The sequence below is a fragment of the Physella acuta genome, unplaced genomic scaffold (assembly GCF_028476545.2).
Source record: "Physella acuta isolate Inbredline_101_S28 unplaced genomic scaffold, ASM2847654v3 ptg000197l, whole genome shotgun sequence".
Classification (NCBI taxonomy): domain Eukaryota; kingdom Metazoa; phylum Mollusca; class Gastropoda; family Physidae; genus Physella; species Physella acuta.
Window position 1 is genome coordinate 544,922 of NW_026731716.1, and position 20,706 is coordinate 565,627.

General features: G+C 31.5%; 2 protein-coding genes across 16 annotated transcripts in view; one reads left to right on the forward strand and one right to left on the reverse strand.

The window, feature by feature from the left end:
• The first annotated feature begins 2,666 nt into the window (after positions 1-2,666).
• LOC131936979 (toll-interacting protein B) lies at positions 2,667-8,386 on the forward strand. The gene is made up of 8 exons (XM_059294145.1): positions 2,667-2,761; positions 3,907-4,074; positions 4,305-4,438; positions 4,674-4,722; positions 4,812-4,964; positions 5,142-5,229; positions 5,645-5,715; positions 5,817-8,386. The coding sequence occupies exons 1-8, from the start codon at positions 2,687-2,689 to the stop codon at positions 5,928-5,930; spliced, it is 852 nt and encodes a 283-aa protein (XP_059150128.1). The 5' UTR covers positions 2,667-2,686; the 3' UTR covers positions 5,931-8,386.
• A 3,975-nt stretch (positions 8,387-12,361) lies between these two features.
• LOC131936978 (mitogen-activated protein kinase kinase kinase 15) overlaps positions 12,362-20,706 on the reverse strand; it is a 29,683-nt gene continuing 21,338 nt past the window's right edge. For 9 of the 15 annotated variants that reach the window (XM_059294136.1, XM_059294140.1, XM_059294130.1 and 6 more), the window contains 12 exons: positions 17,095-17,136; positions 15,246-15,417; positions 14,939-15,004; positions 14,773-14,851; positions 14,576-14,655; positions 14,353-14,458; positions 13,952-14,108; positions 13,635-13,727; positions 13,404-13,462; positions 13,098-13,210; positions 12,729-12,805; positions 12,362-12,598 (listed from right to left, as the gene is read on the reverse strand). In XM_059294136.1, the coding sequence (XP_059150119.1) occupies positions 12,529-12,598; positions 12,729-12,805; positions 13,098-13,210; positions 13,404-13,462; positions 13,635-13,727; positions 13,952-14,108; positions 14,353-14,458; positions 14,576-14,655; positions 14,773-14,851; positions 14,939-15,004; positions 15,246-15,417; positions 17,095-17,136 (1,114 nt within the window). In that variant the 3' untranslated portion in view covers positions 12,362-12,528. The remainder of the gene's footprint in view (positions 12,599-12,728; positions 12,806-13,097; positions 13,211-13,403; positions 13,463-13,634; positions 13,728-13,951; positions 14,109-14,352; positions 14,459-14,575; positions 14,656-14,772; positions 14,852-14,938; positions 15,005-15,245; positions 15,418-17,094; positions 17,137-20,706) is intronic. The other 6 variants (XM_059294144.1, XM_059294142.1, XM_059294139.1 and 3 more) reach the window with 2 other exon arrangements.

Below are 20,706 nucleotides of genomic sequence, written 5' to 3' on the forward strand. Positions count from 1 at the left end.
CATTGAATAAGCTAGGGGTAAGATTGTAATTTTAAAATAGGCCCTGGTTAATTGTTGCTAAAATTCTTTTTCCAATGCTAAAAAAATGTGTTTGTGCTTGAACAAAACAAGAGCTAACTTTTCTAACCGCCATCAAAATGACAAACGAGGAGGGGAGGAAGAAGACTGACAAAAGTCAATTTATGTGGATGCTGTGTGCACTAGGGAAGGGACAGTTCTATGTGGTCGTCTTAAACCAGGGGTCTCCAAACTTTTCCGCCCGAGGGCCGCATTGACTATCAAAGTTCAGTTCGGGGGCCAGTTTCTTCCAGACATGTCTTTGATTTTTCTGGGAAAAGTTCCTCAGCTATCACCAACAAATGTTTTTTGAGTGGATAAAAAGATCTCCGCGGGCCGGATGAGAGGACCTCGCGGGCCGCATCCGGCCCGCTGGCCGTAGTTTGGAGACCCCTGTCTTAAACGAATATGAACCATAGTCATTACCTGACTGACATTGCAAAGCCTGTAAACAAATCACGGTCAGGTCATGTTTACACTTCTGCTGAAGTGAGTGATGAAAGAATACAGAAATAGACGTCATAAGCTTGATACACGATCGCATTTATACTGGAGGTGTAGGAAACTTTCGTAGTGGAGGGGGGAGGGAGTGGAAAGAGTGATGCCACACTTTAAAGAAAAATATGTAAATTATAATGACGATTGATCAGTGTAGCCAAACAACATTGACCTGGATTTGCAAACATCATTAGCAGGCTATCCGATGGTCTATTGGTTAGCAATGTTATGAGGGATATGAATTATGATGAATGAAACCAGTTAAGTTTTGCTTATTTGCATACTGTTCATTTTTTTGTTACATTACCTTCTTATGAAAAAGAAATGGATGTTTTTGAAAATGGAGTTTTAGTCAGAGGAGGGAAGGGCTGACTTTTTGGTGTGTGTGTAGGGGGGGGGGGGGATCGGCATGAAGAATTTACGTCATTTATGGAAGACTCCAACATTACTTCAAAAATTGTACATTTCGAAACGCTACCTTTAAATTATTTTTAATAACCTACTTATAGGCCTAAAATACAACAAGAGCTCTTTAATTTGTTTTCCAAGTAGTTTTATTTAGGGGTTATCCATAAAAGACGTTACGCTTTTTTTTGACGATTTTTACCTTCCCCCAACGCCTCCGTCACACATCGTCACAAAAAGCCAGACCCCCCCTAAAATGACGTCACACCTCTGTCTACAACCGCCCCCCTCTCGAAATTGCAGTTGCATTTTTTTTAAACATCGATATTTTTTTCAAAAACTGTCAACATAGAGTATTTTAATCAACTCCTATTACAATTTATTAAAACCGTTTTCTAAAACGCGAAATAACGGCTAAAACTCGTTTTCTAACATTGTCTTTTTTTTTACAACTCAAAAGTCACACCATCTGAACTCCCCCTCATCACACACCGTCACAAAATTATGGATCCCCCTTCCCCCTTAGAGTAAGATGTCGTTTATGGACGAATACTTATTAGCATAGGTAGTAAGGGAAAAATAGTTGTGTTTTTTTTTTACCGGAGCCTAACCCCTTAATTTTTTTGTAAGTAAAAAATATAAGCTACGTAGCTTTCTTAGACCCACACCACATCCCACGCCACCTTTCAGTCACACATATGATGGGCATTTTTCCCTATAAAGACTTAAATTTCTTAACTCACTTCCTCCAAGATGGGTGACATTGTTTCTGGAAAATAAATTTTTTTACCGCCCCCCCGAACGAAAGGAAATTTATATAATTTATATAGAAAATATATACTTTTAACAGTGTCCGCCCCCCCCCCCCGAAGAAAGTTTACCGCCCCCCGAAGATTTCAAGTGCCCCCCCGGAGAAAAATGTCTGGAAGAAACACTGCATAGACCCCATCTAGAATCATAACAGTATAATAATAACAGTAGGCCTATTGACTCAGTATTGAGGTCACTAGTCACCAATCAAACGACGTCACGTTATTTAAAACTATTTATACCCCACACCATGCCATCCCCTGTCGCACAAAATGCCAACTGAACTGAAATGGGTCAACATTGAGCTTATTAATATTTTTTACAAGTCTAATTTTAAAACAAAATCTAAAAAAAAAACGCAAAATAACGGCTAAAAATAATTTTAAAATTTACTTTTTAAAATGCAAAAGTGACACGTAACAATGATCGCACCTTCGCCCCCCCCTCTCGTCACACATCGTCATAAAAGTCCGAACCCCACCACCACCCTTGGTTTGTGACGACATCTTCTTACTGGAAACTGAATTAGTAATTGAATTATAATTTGTTTCTCCTTATAAATATTACATTTTCACTAGATCTAGAACCTTACGCCTCTCTCTAACAAAAAATAGACGATTCTATTCTTTTATAAGATTGTATTAATAAAATTCAATAAAACTGATATTTTAAAAGATTTTATGACGTTAAACAAAAGGCATATCATTGATTGATAGATTGATAGTCTTTGTTGGTCAAGTCAAGACCTAAATTCATATAGATCTAGATAGAAGATAGGCAAACTGTATTTAAAAATTGATTATTTTCCCCAGCAGCCTAAACCTGCTTGGCTTTTTTATTTTTTTATTTTTTTAATTTTTTTATAATAGTACTCTTTTGTGCAATGAAATCACACCTACATTACTCATCAACAAATATGGCGTCCACAAACGGAGTAACTTCGAGTCCGTCAGGTAGTCTATCGCCAGCTGGTTCTAACAGGCGTAACCAGGTAAAGTAGATTATCAGATTTGTTTTATATTTGTGAACCCCTGTAAACTTTAATCATACCATAATTTAAAAGATTATGCTGAAACGACATCAGTATCGTTGTTTGTTGTTGTTGTTCTCTCCCTTGAAAAAAAAGTTCTAGTTGTAGGCCCTCCCCTGCTCCATATAATATAATTATATTTTTTGTTTTATCATGTGTAGATCTAGATTTCTATTTGAAAATAATACATTTATTAAAAATAACCTTTTAAATCAACATGTGGATCTAGACTATAAAAAGAATGTTAATTATATGTCTCTTTGTAGGCCTAACTAAAAATAAATTAAATAAGTTCCCCAAAAATTACCAATACAAGACAAACTCTTGACCTGGTCTATTTTTAGGAATTAAAAAAGGGGAGGCCAGCTCCAGCCAATCAAAATAGGCTATTCCTCAAAATATTTTGGTACATTCAGACATGATGTCACACATGATGTCATTCATTCATATTGTAAATGGTTTTATGAGTAACAATTTAATCTAATGAGATCAAGCCTTGCCTAATTAGAATCCACAATATATATAATAATATATTCTAGATTAAAAAAAAAATGTTAGTTTAAAAAAAAACACCTATAGACTTTTGCATCTAGGATTATTTAAATTTTTATTGAACATGTGTACCAAATTATCATAATAGTAAAGCTAATGTATTCGTTTGGCCACATTGAATAATCATAGGACATAGGTCTACTATATCACCAAACACACAATCTGACAAATGAACCACGAGCAAAGGTAGAAAATTAATATTAACATATTATACTTATTCTCTGTAATGTGGCATATGTTGATGGACATGGTCAACTATCAGATTCCAGCTGTTATATGTCCAGTGTGGAGGGTGTAAGGTGGGGGATTTATGCTTTTTTGTCCAAACATGAGAACGTTTTAGCTAGTTATTTTTTTTTAAAATCAGTTTATTGCTTAAACCTAGAATTGCTAATTTAACCATGATACCTTAACCCTTACATTCTCATCCATAAGATTTGCAAATATCACCAAGCTGGCAGTAAGTTAGTTTCCAACGCAGGTCTTACAGTATCATACAAAAGTTAGCTGATAATATTCCTTCATTTTAAAAGACAAAAGTATTCTGTCTCCAGGTTATGGTTGGTGAATTGCCAACTGACTTTTTGCGCACAGGCCCTTCACTGACTCAAGAACAAGAAGATGAACGCATCGCCAGGATTTTACAGGCGCAGCAACAAGCTGGTGGCAATGTTGTTTCTACTGGCAACATTGTTGGCAGGTTGAGCATATCTGTGGTTCAGGTAGGTGCTTATTCACGCAGTATTTTCTTCATGCTTTTTAATTGTCAAACAACAGTGTCACTTGTAGTATGAATTAATGAGCTCTTTTTTTGTAAATTTACAGCAGTGTTAAACCTAAATAATTTATAAAATGTGTGTAAACTGATTTGGTTTATTTGAAACTGATTAGCTCTGTTAAAAAGTTGAGCACAGCTAAAAGTTGTAACACAAAGATTATGATTATTCATCAGGCAAAGCTGACCAAGAATTATGGCATTACTAAGATGGATCCATACTGCAGGATCAGATTGGGGCACACAGTGTTTGAAACACCAACAGCTTACAATGGAGCAAAAACTCCACGATGGAATAAGACAGTTACTGCGTACGAATTTAAATTTTTTATTTTTAAAAATAATTTTTAGTGTATGCAACATAGTCTAAAAAATTTGTATTAATATTTAGTCCTAGATATTTTAATTAGATTACTCTAATCAAATGAGGAATAATTTGCTTTAAACATGTTTTGTATATAGTATAAATAATTTTGTATATAGTTAGTAAATATTTGCAAAATTATAACAATGCTGTATATCAATAATAATTTTTATTTTTGACAGATACTTACCATTTGGAGTGGACTCCATGTATCTAGAAGTGTTTGATGAAGTAAGCTATTGTAGTACAGAGTGTAAAATTAGATCCATTTATACTGTTTTAGCATCACCCATATCTTAATTTTTGTGAAAATTTCCCAGAGATCATTCACTGTGGATGACCGGATTGCATGGGCTCACATTAAGCTCCCAGAAACTGTCATGACTGGGGAAACAGTGGATGAGTGGTTTCAGCTCAGTGGGAGGCAGGGGGATGACAAGGAGGGGACTATCAATTTGGTCCTGACGCTGTCAGTAAGTTGAAGATTTACATAACTTCCACTTGAGCTCAAACTTCCTTGTTTAAATATTGAATACTTTAGTCTGTTAATAAAATACATTTTGTGTAATATTTGTTACAGAATGACTTTTTAATTTGTAATATAGATGTTTTAAAAAAATTGAAATGATTAAAAATCTTCTTTCCTCAAGGCTCCTGTTGAAAGTAATGTCATCAGCTATACCTACACCACACCTGTGCCTATGATGATGCCTATGTATTACCCAGTTCAACAACCAGGTAAACTTTTTACTCACTATGAAGACAAAGTGAGTTGTTAGTGTAAGACATACAAGATTATATCCTAGCAGTGCCATACCTGTTAAAAGTTTTACCTGAACATTCAAGTCACAACACACCAAATATTTAGTGGAAAAATACTATTACACCCACTGTTACTAAAAATCAATTTATTCTCTATCTTGAAATATGTTTTGAAAAGAGTCACTTTTTTCTTAACCACAGTTTGTTCATGTTTACATTTATTACTTTTTTGTTTTTTCAATGAACCTGGACTTTTTTTTCTTAGAACCATAATTATTGGTGTGAAGAAAAGTATTGATCAATAATTATTACTAACAAAATTAAAGCTGTTTTTGACCATCTTACATGTTGACTTTTTACTGAAATAAAAAAATATTCTTTTGAATTCTAGTGGGTCAGATGCCACCTTATCCACCTCAGCCTCCACAGGGTCCCTTGTACACAGAAGAAGATTTAAAACAGGTTCGTTAATCCATTGTACCAATGGTATTTTTTTACTTGAAATGTTATTTGCAAGTTACCTATTTGGAAGTTACTAATTGTTACTTTGTGATGTTTTGAAGGTGAAGGACATGTTTCCCAACATGGAAGATGAGGTGATCAAGTCAGTGATGGAGGCCAACAGGGGAAATAAGGATGCCACTATTAACTCATTGTTGTCTATGAGCTCAGAATAAATGATCACTGTTAAACGAGATGAATGAGTGAAGACTTTGGAGTGATTACCCTTTTTTGTTACCGAAGCTTGTATAAAATATAGATTTGTCAACAATTTATTTGAGAAATTGAGATTTCTTTTCTTAAATTAAATGGAATTTTTGCTAGCTTGTATAAAGATGTAAAATTATTGTATTTCTTATTTAGATTTATTATATACATTAAGAAGGAGACATTTCCGTTTTAGATTATAGAAGTCAAATTGAGCTTTAAAATTCTTTTTGAAGTACCATCCAAACAAATTTTATCAATATTCTAACTACTAGTTGCTTATAGTTGTTTGCCTGTCAAATCCAAAGTACTGTGTTGTTTCATCATTAGACAAGATTTTGCTTTCACCTGCACTTTATTATTGTTTTTTGTTCTCTATTAGGTTTTTATTTCTTATACAGAATTTTCACATCTGCATAATAAAAAGTGGTTGCTGGAAATAATTTTATTTTCTTGGTGATATGTGAGAGATAGCAAATAAAATTACTACTATTTAGGTTCGCTTAATAATAGAACAAAGGTTGAATGTCAGTAACTGCGTCAGTTTTATTTTGGGCTAGATTTATAATCGTAGCATAACCTTAACCTTTACAACAAACTGGAAAGTTAAAAGTCAATTAAGCCCTAGTTAAAAATTGAGTTTTGTTTGTGTTTACCGAAGTTAAAAAAGCACAGAATGATTGAGCAAAGACTGCATAATAACTTTAAAATTCATATCAATCAACGTTAAATTTGTTTTCATATAAGTAATAATGTAAAATTTCCTATCATTTAAGTAATGGATTGTAACCCTTGTCAGTTACTGTAGTAGACAATAATTTATTGTACTAAATATATATTTGTCTGCTGAATATTTTTGTCACACTAAATGAAGAAACTATTAAACAGTTATGCAGTGTGATCAATTAGAAAACTGCAGACATTTTTGGCTTTCAATTTTACTACTGTAAATAAAAATATATGTATACTTTCACAGTGTCTATTTTTAAATGGTTTTATTTCTTTTGAGTTTTCTATATTTATTTTGAGTTGTGTTTAAGGTACTGATAGTTGTACAGAAGTTTTATTCATACCTATAAAACTGTAAACAAAAATTTAAAAATGTTTCTATGATAGTATATGATGTTTCTTATTTCAGATTTATTTTCAAACTTTAAAAAAATAGGCATTTATGTTAATAAAGTTATCTATTGTGTGTTGTGTTTTGATTTGTATTATTTTCGAAGGAATTTACTGTGTTGCTGTTCAGTAATATTTTGTAAAGGTATATAAATGTAATAATTAGAATAAGCACTTTTTCAATCTGTTTCTATTTTTGTAAAAGATTGTAAACACAAGCATTGTCTAACAATCATAATCAATTTAATTTTCCAAATTTTTCTTCTAAAAGATAAATTTAATATCCTGCAACACATTTTATTCTTTCAGTAATTAAATCTATTTAGCTATTATTTTGTAAATAACTTTTTCTGTGTGCTTTGGTTATCTTATTTGTAGTTTTATGGGTTGTCTAAGATAAACATAATTTGTCATTTTCACAGCTTTTGTACTTTTTAAAAGAAATATCATGTGTCTTAATAGTTTATCCTTAATTGCAATATTATAAAGCTTCTATTTTCAGTTGGTTTTCTTTTTGGTAACCAGGGTGAATAATTAAAACATGAACATGCTTTTCATTCCATTTTATGTTCTCAGGTGGCTTTGGACTATGATTCTGTTTTGTGCTTCAAATTGAAGTACTCTCCCAATCATTCATAATTGTTGACTAACAAGGTACACAGACATCTCTTAAGAAATTCAGTAAAATATAATTTACACTTCAGTCTACTAGAAGATTTTTTAAGGATTTTATTAGAATAAATATGTAAGTTAATCTAATATAATCCTAAAATGTGATGCTTCTGCTGCTAGTTATGTTTATCTGATTATCAAAATCAAACATTTCAAACTAGACATTTAAAGTTTTGCTACATGCAATTTTAAATGAATTATTTTTGTATTCTTCAAGCTGCTTAGAATGGTTAGGCAGATATTAAAATTTTGATTTAAATAGTAAAGATTGCAGCAAATGCTACTTAATTATTAATATAAAGATTTTAAAATAAATTACATAGGATTTTGTCTGATTTAAACAAACTAATATGTATTACTTTACATTTAAGTGTCATATGAATGTATATTGGCAAAATATAAGGCCATAATCCTAGTACAAGTCATATCTTTGTACACTAACATAATATCAATAGCTTTTTGCCTCCCTTCAAAACTATCCAATCAATGTAACCTACAATACGTTAACTTTTTAAAGCTGGAAGTTGAGTGTATTATAAAATGTATAAATGGCGTGACACATTATTAACAATGTATCTTTTTATGAAGAAAATATTTCAGATTGTAATATGTGTATAAATTCTTTTTAAAATGATACAGAGTTTTGTTTTATTTGATGTATAGTGTGCATCCACTTTTATGAAACTGTTCAGTTGCTGTGTCATGATTGTTTCTAAATGTCTTTCCATACCCACCAGCATGATAAGTTTGTCTTGATTGAAATCTAGTGAGCTTATTTTCCTAAACTTATTTGGAACTATCAAAATCTACCTTCTTCTTGCATCTGATACACACGAAGTATAGAATATTTTGTTTTAATTGGAGCTTAGTGGTGACTTCATTGATACTAGTGGGCACAAAACGTGTGTTTAGCCTATAATAAACTGCATTTTCTGGGTGTTAAACCGTAAGCAATTGACTGTGAATGAAAATCTTTTAGAAATTCCAAAAACATGTTCAAGGGACATACATTTGATCTCTTTATTACAATGTACAAATTTACAATATTTCTTATAAAACACGTTTGATAAGACCTATTTAATGTCATCAATACAATATGTGATTATGTTAGGGCATAGACATGATGGTATAAGCATAATAAATATTCAAATTACACAGCTGGTAAACAAATGGTAGAAATTTCAGACTCTGTATCACAAGTGCTAGTGCTGTTGAAGATATTAGATGAAATCAATTGAGCTGGCAACAAATTTGGGAAGAACAAAAGATAAATTTTATTATGATAAAGTGTTAATTTAAGCTTATTTACATCATGTAAGATGGATTTAAATTTTTCAGATGTAAACACACATTGAAATGATTATTGTTCCTTAAATAGTAAAATCTTTCTCTTATTATCACATTCTGAACTATCAAATTAACATTAACAACTGGAAGATCAACACAGTGGTAAAAATTGTTCCTCCTTAACAGATGCTCGGATTATAAAAACATAGTTGCAGCGTTGGGAATTGGACCAAAAATATGAACAGCTGAGATGAATCATCACTTTCAGCAAGAACAATTACTAAGGTCTTTAACAAGAATGGAAGAAAAAATTCTGACAAAAACTAAATAAGATTTTTTTTTATAACTTGAATGTTTAAAAAAAAATTTCATTTGAATTAAACACATCCAAATTATAACTACATTTTTATTTGCTCATATGTATACTTTTTTTTTAGCTGAAGTCATGTTAACTGACATTTTTGATAATGCATTTGTAATAGGGTTGATTTTTCACATAGTCATGCAAATAAATACAATAACATAATTTCTATAAATCTATTTATATTTTAATGGATTCATGTATAATGTATATATAAAATATTGAAGAACAATACATAGTACTACTTTAATGGTGAATTGTATTATCTAGGAAGCAGACAGTGAATTTAGAAAAAAAGATGATGAAACTAAAAACAGTGTTGATGCAATAAATAATATCTTTAGCAGCTGTACAGGCAACTGAAGCTGAAAACAAGTCAGTTAACAAATCACAAGTTTAATACTTCCTCCACAACTCAAATGCCATCTCATTATTTCTGCTTGATTGGCTAGTTAAACACAAACAGAACAGTATTCAACACTGTCACATGTTAAAAAAAAAACATTTAATATTTCACAAGTGTTCACCTCAGGACAACAATTAAGACAGTATGAAAATCCATTGTACATGTCACAGTCAACTTGTCTGAACCAGTTTTTATCCTTTTATGATTAACAGGTATTTTTTAAATTTCTCCACACCAAAGACATGATTAAGCAAAAACTATGTTAATTAAATATCAGGATAGCAGCCAATTATAGACTATTGAAACAAACGATATCACAATTTACTATCTACTTGTGTAACAAATGTCACAATTAATTCTTTATTTCTGATACAAATGATTTAACATTGATGTAATTATTTATTATTAGAACATGCTTTCACTTTCATCAACAACTGAAAAATTGTCACATTTAATAATCTATTTCAGAAACAAATGATATCACAACTAATTATCTATTACTGAAATATGGTATCACAATTATCTATAACTGAAACAATTTTCACAATCAATTATTGAAACAGAATTATCTACTCTTAAAACAAGTCTTCTACCACTGAAATAACTAACAATTATTACTCTTTCTGAAAGAAATGTTACAATTGATTACCTATTACTGAAACATGAAGCAACAGTCACAATTAATTATCAATTTTCTGAAACTAATGTCATACTGATTATCTACTACTGAAACAAAATATGTGACAATTAAGGCTCAAGCCTGCTAAGCCCAATGAAAGCTCAAAGGTTAGGATATTTTGTAAACAATATGTATTAAACCGGTTGAGTTAACCTCAGTATTTTAAATTTGTTTTTAAAACAGCTTAGCTCTGATGACAGAAGTCATTATAAAAAGACATTTAAATATATAAATTGTAAATCTTGAAACAGCTTACACTACATTGACAGCTGTCTGTGCCTGTAAGTGCTAGTCTTAACACCATTTTTAACACTGGAAAATGATACAATTTTTGTGTTTAAAAAATAACACTCATGATTTCCTAATTTTGTCCTACTTAAATTCAAGTTGAGAAATGCTTATTTAAAACAATTTCATATCACATTTTGGCTCTTTGAAAAAAACTGATTTAAAAAAGCTGGCAAAAACATGAAACTAATACCCAGCTCTCAATATATGTTACTATATAGTTTCCTTGTGCATAAAAATGAATAACAACTCAATCTGATGAAGTTATGAGCTCGTATTTACATATGGATTTTGTGATCAGTGTACACAGCTGTAAATAATTTTATATCTCATAATTTATTTCAAGGAACAAAGTAAATATTGCACCCTACATGGGTTTTATCTTGATGAAAAAAACATAGGAATAAAATAAATATATTATGTTTACATTCACTTTAGATAATTCAAAAAACTGAAAATTTTAAATTTTATCTTAAAAAAATACATGAGAACAAAATAAACTGAAAGAAACAATTTAGTTAACACAAATTTACTTTGTTATTAATTTTTTTTTTTAAATTCTAGAGTCCAAGAATGATGGTTTGAGGCTAGTCTGTGTTAAATACCCCTACATTATGACGGCGCTAAATGACCAGTTAACATAAGCTAAAGCTGCCAGATTCAAGTTGGGACTTCAAGCCAACACTAACATATAGGGTCTACAGTTTTTTTTTATACCTACAACTATCAGACTTTTAAGCAACCTTTTTAAATACACTGAAAGTTATTTTTTAATCAGCTGATTAAAAACACTGAAAGTCCACTTTTTAGGCAACATGCCCTGTTATCAAAGAGGTAGTAATTTCCTTTTCTTAGCAGATATTGGGAAACAAGAATATTCGTTGTACCAGTAGTAGCAGACATGTGAAGACAGTGGAGATACTAGAACATTGGTGAAGGTGTGACTGTCAAATTTAAAAATTTTTAATTTATTTATTATTATTATTGGTAAGAAAATATGGAAAAACCTGAAGCACACTTAACTCTTGATGACATCCTGCCTACACAGTGGTCCCAGCAGAAAGCCTAAATTTTATTAGTGGAAGACTTTCACTGAATTTCTTTACCAATGTCAACTAGTCAACTATTTTATTATGCTGTTTATGTATTCAGAACCACTCTTCAAAGTGAAAGTTGTGAGGTGGTGATTAAACCTCTACAATTTCTGTTTGATTATAAACAAACTGAAGAAAAAATGCTTTGTAATTGTTGCTTTACTGCATGTATGTATTTTCAAAGCTTCTATGAACCATCCCAAGGTTTTCTAAGATTATTCTCTGATGTGGTATTTGCGATAGCCAATTTTTACTCTAACAAAAACCAGCATTTCCCAATAAATAAATAATTGTATTCAAGTTTCCCTAGTTTTTTCCTAAAGGGAATTTTTTTTTCAAAATTAACTTAAAAAAAAGATATAATGTGGAGATATTCCAAAATTCAATATACAGATGAAATATTAATAAAGGCTTAAGTGTTGGGAGAGTTTGACATTTTTTCTTTGTCAATTGTGCTTACAAAATACAAAAAAATCAAAACTAGTAGACAAATATTTCTTTAAGGCTTGAGTATGGGTTTTAATTTGACACAAATCTATTTAGCATGCATGCAACACAGCATGAGCAACTCTTGCATGTTGAAGTGATTAGCATGAAACATTCAAAGGTTTATTTACAAATAAGGCAAATAATTTAATTAAATATATGAGAAAGGCAGAAGTTATCCATTTTCCCTGTCTTTTGTTCTGTGTTCCAAGACAGCTCTCCATAATCTGCACTTCAGACCCCCTCTGCAAGAGAGCAAAACAACTTTTATTTATATTTACAAGCGTATTTCACGGAATAATTTAATAATGTAAATAGTTGCTAATGATCACCACCTAATGCCTTACAAAGTACAACACAATGAAATAGGCTTACTTCATCTTGAGATGTTGTATATCCTGCCATGTGACCAACTCTAGCAGATCATTCAATGTGTACTCTTCTTCACAAATCTACAAAATATTTCCTGTTATTTCCACTGTTTATCTACTCATTTTCACTAATCTACAGTATTATTTTGAGTGCTTATTTAGCAAATGATTTTCACAAATCTACAGTATTATTATGAGTGTTTCTAAGCAAATGTTTTTCACATACAATGCAGTATTATTTTGAGTGCTTATTTAGCAAATATTTTACCAATCTACAGTATTATTTTGAATGCTTATTTAGCAAATGAAATATTCAGCTACATGTACAGAAATTAGTATGAATTATCTTCACAACCATTCAAACAAAACTTACAGTTTGAATGACCTGTGCATCTAATCTGAGATTTTGTAGCCAGTTGACCAAATCTTGGTCATAACTGGAGAAATCTGGCTGGTCAATATCACTAGTGTTTTGGGTTGTATCTGCTGGAGAAATAAATTAAATCATGTCAAACCTATCTTTTGCTTTTCTTTGGTTGAAAATTTTAACTATTTGATTACTTCCTTTACATAGTGAAGCATATCAAACCAATCATTTGTCAAAGAAGTTGTATAATAAAATTATTTTCTTTACACTGTTATGATATTCATCCCTCTAAGAATGTTATTTTATTCTTACCCAGGGCTGGCGAGGACTCTCTTGAATCATTTGGACTACCCTCTCCAGTTAAAATTACCCTAGGGAATACACACAATTCACACTAAATTTTTCATTTATTATTTCTGGATGGAGTTTGTTTATAAAACAGGTAACAATATGAATTAACACATTAGTTTATATTACATATACAAGATATAAATACACATCCAAATACACAATTTCAAAATGCCATTGATGAATATTTTATACCTGAGCTGCAAAATAGAAAGTTTCTTTTCTTGTAGACTCTGTTGTATAAGTGCCTGGTACTGTTTCTGGGCTTCCACAAGCTCATGCAGGAGTCTAACAAATTTTAAAACAACTTATTTCATGGAATCTTCTCAAGCAAATCAGTGATATATAACATTTCAGATTTAATGACTACACATTTGAATAAAATATTTTTTTTGGGAGAGAAAATAATACCATATCTAATACATTTGGTAACAATGTAATACATGCAAATAGAAAGATTTTATTAGAAAAATGCCATCAATGCAAGAGATAGAAAGAATCAGACAAATCACCTTAAATTTTCTTCCTGTATCTGAGAGCTTTGAATCTCCAACTCCTGACTGGCTTGCTTGCGATATGCTATGGCCTTTAGGGAATTAGCAGAGGAAACACCTGAGGTGACAACATCTTCATCTCCTTTGGTAACACCAGCTAGGTTTGCTCCCAGCTCTAGGGTAGGCAATGGTTAGATATTAGTTAATGCTTACTTAAGGTAGAGTTTGATCTCACTTATGTCAAGGCAGCAGTACATTTTTAAGATACTATCTTACTTATACATAAAATAATGAATTTGGATTATTTTACTTTTTACAATAATTAGACAAGTGAATGTAACTACATTTCTCTGTACTCAGAAACAATGAATATCAAATGGGGCTAAAAAAAACCAAGCAAGATATCAATGTCTACTTGCCAGGGGAGAGTATTGTGATGGCCACCTGCACAGCCCCCCTCAGCAGGTTGTCTAAGGCAAACATCCAGTGGGGTTTGATGCTGTGCTCTCTCAGGTTCATGCTCACCTGGTAAAACAGTTTTGTGTATGTTATAAATGTCATGTCATACCAAACCTGAATTTAACTTCTGCACAAGGTTAGGGAAATGGTGTGTTGAGGCAGAGGTAGTCAGACAAAACTTACTGCATCTTGAAAGACATATAAAGCTAGCTGGATTTCCATGAGGGCTGCTGCATCAAACTGTACATACTCTCTCAGGTTATCTGCCCAGGAAAATATGACAGCGTTAGTTTTTTAAAGACAAGTGGAAAGTTAAACACTGGTCAGTTAAAATATTACTGTCAATACTGAAAAGTCAATACTTTTATGGACATTCTTACCTATTGCATTTTTTATCGATGCAGTTGACTGGTCTAAAATGTAGCCTTTGATTCCCATCAAAATACAAACTAAATGATCCTGTTGATTAAAAGAATTTGGTCATTATAGACCAACAGTGGCTTGAAAGTGGTTAGTTAATAAGGTAATATTAAATACTTTACATACAGATGTAAGTTTAGGTCGAGATATTGTAGCATCTCTGTGTAGCATCTCCAACCAGTTAGAACAAATCTGTTTTAAATAAAGCATTTGTTTTAGAACAACTCTGCTGATTTAAATAAAACATTTGATAAACAATTATTTTATAGTGTAGCAAAGCTGAACAACTAGAAAAATGTACTGATTTAAAAAAAACAATACTTAATATCATAGAATTTTAAAGTTTTAAAAATATAAAAATGAGGTGTAAATGAAAAATATCTGTTTTTATTTTAAATTGTTGCAGAGGATTTATATAATTTAACCTCCTTACTTTTTCCCTATCTTGTTCCAAAATATGCACCAGTGTCTGCCTTCTCTCAGAGTCTTTCCTCAGGAGGTAAAATCCTCCTTCTCTAGAAAAAGAGGTTTCATGTGACTCTATATCAGGTGAGAGGAGATAGGTTTGTACAGGGCTGGTATCTGCTGACATGTTGGATTCAGAGCTGCAAGACAATCACATACTGCTTTAGTACATATCATTACTGTAATTTCCTTACATTAGAGACAGCAAAGAACAAAAATATCTCACTCATTGAAAAACTCTACACAATAAGAAAAAACTTGGGAGATAACACTTGTATTTAAAGAGCTGCAAAACTAGTTACAGAAATTATTATTCTTAAAAGTTATTCAGATTAAAGTGAATAACTGTAGTTTGGTAAAAATTTTAATGGGCTTTTCTTTGTGAATATACAGGTTGTTAGAACATATGCATCTAATATAATAACAGTAACTCAAAGCCTGTTTATTAATTTACCAAACACAATTTCGAGTTTGTTTTTTTTTTTAATGAATTTTTATTTATATAACTAAACTGCAGTTTTTGGTGAAAAAGGTGATCTAAAAATAACTTTCTAGGCTTGAAATGTGTTGGTCATTAAAGAACAAACCTTTTGGTCTTGATACATGTTAGTAAATACAAATTGAGATATAAATGCCAAGTATTAAGCCTACACATTTTATTCTTTATATTCTTTAGCTGCTTTTAAGGTTAGTTTTTTAATTTAAAGTTCACACTATTAGATATTATACATGGAAAATATTTTATGTCAATTCTTAACAATCAACGGATAATGTAGTGATTTAAAAAAAATGATACAACTATGCTAAAAGTTGGAAACTTTGGAGAACTCAAAAATATAAACATTTGCCAATACAGATCAAATTTGCCCTCGTTAAGAGAACTACACAAACAATTCTTTGTGTAGACACAGCGTAATCTGGTATTAACTAATAAGATTTGTCTAATCCAATAGACTTTTTTTATATAAACATATGTATATATGATAGCAAAAGCTGATTATGTAAAGAAACAGTGAGAGCCTTTACAGAGTACAAGCATTTCTCTTGTTACATGTAGCCTTGACTACACTGTACTGATTTACATACAAACAAAAGATACTTGCAAGATGACAAGATATTCTATGCAGTAGGAAGGACAAAAAGATATGAATGTAACATTTAAAATTACATGTAATGCAACCCAGTTTAATAGGAAGCATGAGATGAAATTGTTAACTAATTGAGAAGATATTCTGTAGCATGCTATCACTAAAACTAGATTAATTCATAAATAAAAAGAAGATATAACTAGAAACTATGACAGAACACAATGTCAAATGTCTGTTTAGGATCATATAATGGATGACGAACTTTTAGGGATATAATTTGCTTCTACAGGATAAAATTTTAGTGTTTTATTTTTTATTTCTTCTATTGTGAAAACTTAACATACAAAATTCATGCAGCCTTTTGAATAACTTTTTAAATGGCAGATCCCATCACATTTAGTCAATATAAACATGCAAAGATATGTTTTTTTTTTCTAAAATTAAGCAAAAATAATTCATTTCTAACTAGTTTACCAAAGATTTAAAAAAAATATTAGATTTTAATAAACCAGACTTCCCAGAGAAGAGAGTGTGATGTTATGAAATTACAACTGTGCTTAAATGTAAAATAAAGATAAAAGCAAAAATCAATGATGAATAAAATTATTTGCAGCAGATATAAAAGCCAAAGTCAATGGAGAGAAAATACAAAAGAAAACAATATAAACTTAATCCATTCAAAAGAAAAGAAAAAAAGCTTTAATATTTGGTTTATTTTGAAAATTGTACCTTGCACTTTGACTTTGTGGATGGGGTGAAGTAAGATAAAATCTGAAATTTGTTTTTAAAAACAAAAATAAACAAAGATAATGTTTAGAACCTACAGTGGGATAGTGACTGCCTGTAAGCTGACTTTTAATAATCCCAACATATCAATGTCAGCAATGCTGTCAACACACACACATGATTAGGTTCTGAAGATTCCTACACAGTAGATACAACTACCACAACTAATTCATGATAGTTTGTTTTTAAACCTTTATGTTTGAACAAGCCTAATACTGTTTTTGTGTTTAAATATATAAAAATAGTTTCTAGATTAAGTAAATGGGTTATAATATATATTTAGTGTCAATTTATAAAAAAGTAATATTTTGATAGATAAATAATTGCCTATTATCCTAAATGAAAGCCACAGGAGATTAACCAGTACTGACATTCTACTTTTGAGGAAAATGAAATATTTCTTGTTCAATGGTGGATAGAGATCGTTTTTGCTTTCATATCATTATGTCATTTTACAGGGCAATAATTAAGTTTTTTTTTTTTTTTAAAGTAAACATCTGTGTTTTCCTCATGTGGTTTTCAAATATATTTCTATTAAAAAAAGTGTTTATGAGTAACATATGTTGCCAAAAACTTCAGTAAAACCTTTAAAATTGAAACTTAAAAATCTCCAAAATCAATGAATAAGTGTGCTTGTGTGACTTGTTTCATATAGCAATATAATTTTGTAAAGAATAATAAAGTGTAATTGTGTCTGCTAACTTAACTAACTTGGCATTCCTTGATCATTGCTAAATTGGGACATGCAGTGAAACATGCATGACAAAAAAACAGGTTCACTTCAAGCCTAGAGCATCCTTAACTATCATTTGCTCCATGAGATAGAACATTTTATCTCAAGCCTAGAGCATTCTTGGCATTATATTGTTTCATGAGAAAGAACATTTCAAGCTTTGAGCTTTCTTAGCATGCTAATATTTCTTGGGAAAGAAAAGTTTACTTCATTCACAGTAATGGAAACATGACAATGTGAGTAGTTAGAAGTTATCGAAGAAAAAAACAATGAATAACTTCCATGTAAAAAAACTTCAAAATTTAACAGCAATATTTTAAGGTATAATATAATAACATTATACCATAAAATGTTAATGAAAAGTAAAATAATGACTGTATCTACACAATATTTTAAAAACTATACAAGAAGCTGTCAAACATAATGAGTTCTTCTAACCACTGGTGCACTGTTCAAGGTAAATAGAGAACATTACTTGAAACTTTTAGTTACCTAATGTTATAAACACACACGTGAAAAGGTCGTTAAAATATATCTCTCTTAATGGAATGCAGTTAACACATCTGCAGCTTGTGATTGGATTAGCACAAATCTAAACTGAAGGCTCAACATAGTTTACAGTAGAATCAAAGCAGAGTGAACTGCTACAATACAGACCTAATCATTGCTACATGACAGACCTAATCACTGATATGATATAGATCTAGTGACCGCTACAATACAGACCTAGTGACCGCTATAATAAAGACCTTATCACTGATTCAATACAGACCTAATGACATATGATACAGACCTAATGACCGCTACATGACAGACCTAATCACCAATACAATACAGACCTAATGACCGCTACATGACAGACCTAATCATTGCTACATGACAGACCTAATCACTGATATGATACAGACCTAATGACTGCTACAAGACAGATGTAATCATTGATATGATACAGACCTAATGACTGCTACAAGACAGATGTAATCATTGATATGATATAGACCTAGTGACCGCTACAATAAAGACCTTATCACTGATTCAATACAGACCTAATGACATATGATACAGCCTAATGACCGCTACATGACAGACCTAATCACCAATACAATACAGACCTAATGACCACTACATGACAGACCTAATCATTACTACATGACAGACCTAATGACCGCTACATGACAGACCTAATCATTACTACATGACAGACCTAATGACCGCTACATGACAGACCTAATAATTACTACATGACAGACCTAATGACTGCTACAAGACAGACCCAATGACTGCTACAATACAGACTTTATCACCGCTACATGACAGACCTAATCACTGATATGATACAGACCTAGTGACTGCTACAATATTCAGATCCTAATGTGGGTTACAGCTGTCACACTTTTATTCTCACCGAGTGCCACAAGGCAGTAAATCAACACAACCCTGTCTAACACATCTAAAATATGTCAGCACACCTTCCGTCTAGAAGCACCACTGAACAGACACTTAATGACCTTGTAATGATCAGCACAGATGGTGCAATTAATTAACTAATGGTTTGTAAACATTCTGAAATTAGAAGTATGCATTCTCTAACAGCCCACATTTCAAGATTTCTCTTTTAAGAAATCTATAAGCATTTGAAAAATAACATTTCTGGAAGAGAGAGTAGCTAATTCCTTTTAATGAAACAAATGATAATGAAACTCAAGGCATTTTTTAAAAAAAAAGAGTACAATTAATTTCATATCTTGAGAGGTGAATATAATAATACAAATACAATACATAGCCCTACCTGACCACAAAAACTTAGTTACTTCATGAAATATAAGAACTAGTTCATTCTACTCTATATGACATTGTGAACAATTCATATCTGCTAATGAATTAAAAAGATGCAATAGATAACATTGTCACCTTTCAATGAGCTAAAGTAAACCAATAGAAACAAATCAGCTGTAAACAATGAAGAAGTGATATGTGCTATTCCCCTTTACTCATGTCAGGAGCACAAATACCTGGAGCAGGGGAATTTACCTGTGTTGGGAAGACAGGTAAGGATATATATTAGCATTCAATTTCCTTTTGTACAGGTAACCTCTAAACACTGGAGATACCTGTAAATCCCACAGGTGTATGTCCCAAGGGCAAACGGTATTCATAAATTGGACAAGGCCACATTATTTAAATTTGACCGGGCATTTAACTTGAATTAATTGTAAACTATTATTTGTAGAAGAAAAAAAACCATTAAACAAACTATACTTTAGCTATTACTTATAACAGTAATTAGAACTTGAACATTCTTTTGAAAAGGGTACAGCTGTTCTGGAGATGAGAAGCTTTTAATGTGTCTGACTCATACCAAATCATTTTCAAGCAAGGTCAGATACTTGTGACTAGATTAATAACAATAAAAAATTCCATTGGTAGAAGATCGAAGACTTGTTTGCCAGATATCCTATTGGCACAGCAGATATGTTATTGGGGATACAGGACATTACCCGCATCCCTGTCAATTACCCCCCCCACCCCCCAAGGAATTACCCCCCTCCCTCAAGTTTGAATCCTAACTCTAACTCAAACTCTATACCTTTATGTAACCTTAATCCTAACTTCAATAAAAAGACCAAAACCTAAGCATTCACCTCAGCCTAAAACTTAACACAAAATCAAAACCCTCTCTAGACATTGGTTGAAGCCTAACCTTGACCATAACACTGTAATCCTAACCCTAACCCTGACCATAACTAACCCTAAATATAACCCTACCCCTAACCCTAGCTGTACCTTAAGCTATGTCCAGGGGGGTGGGTGGGTAATGTTCT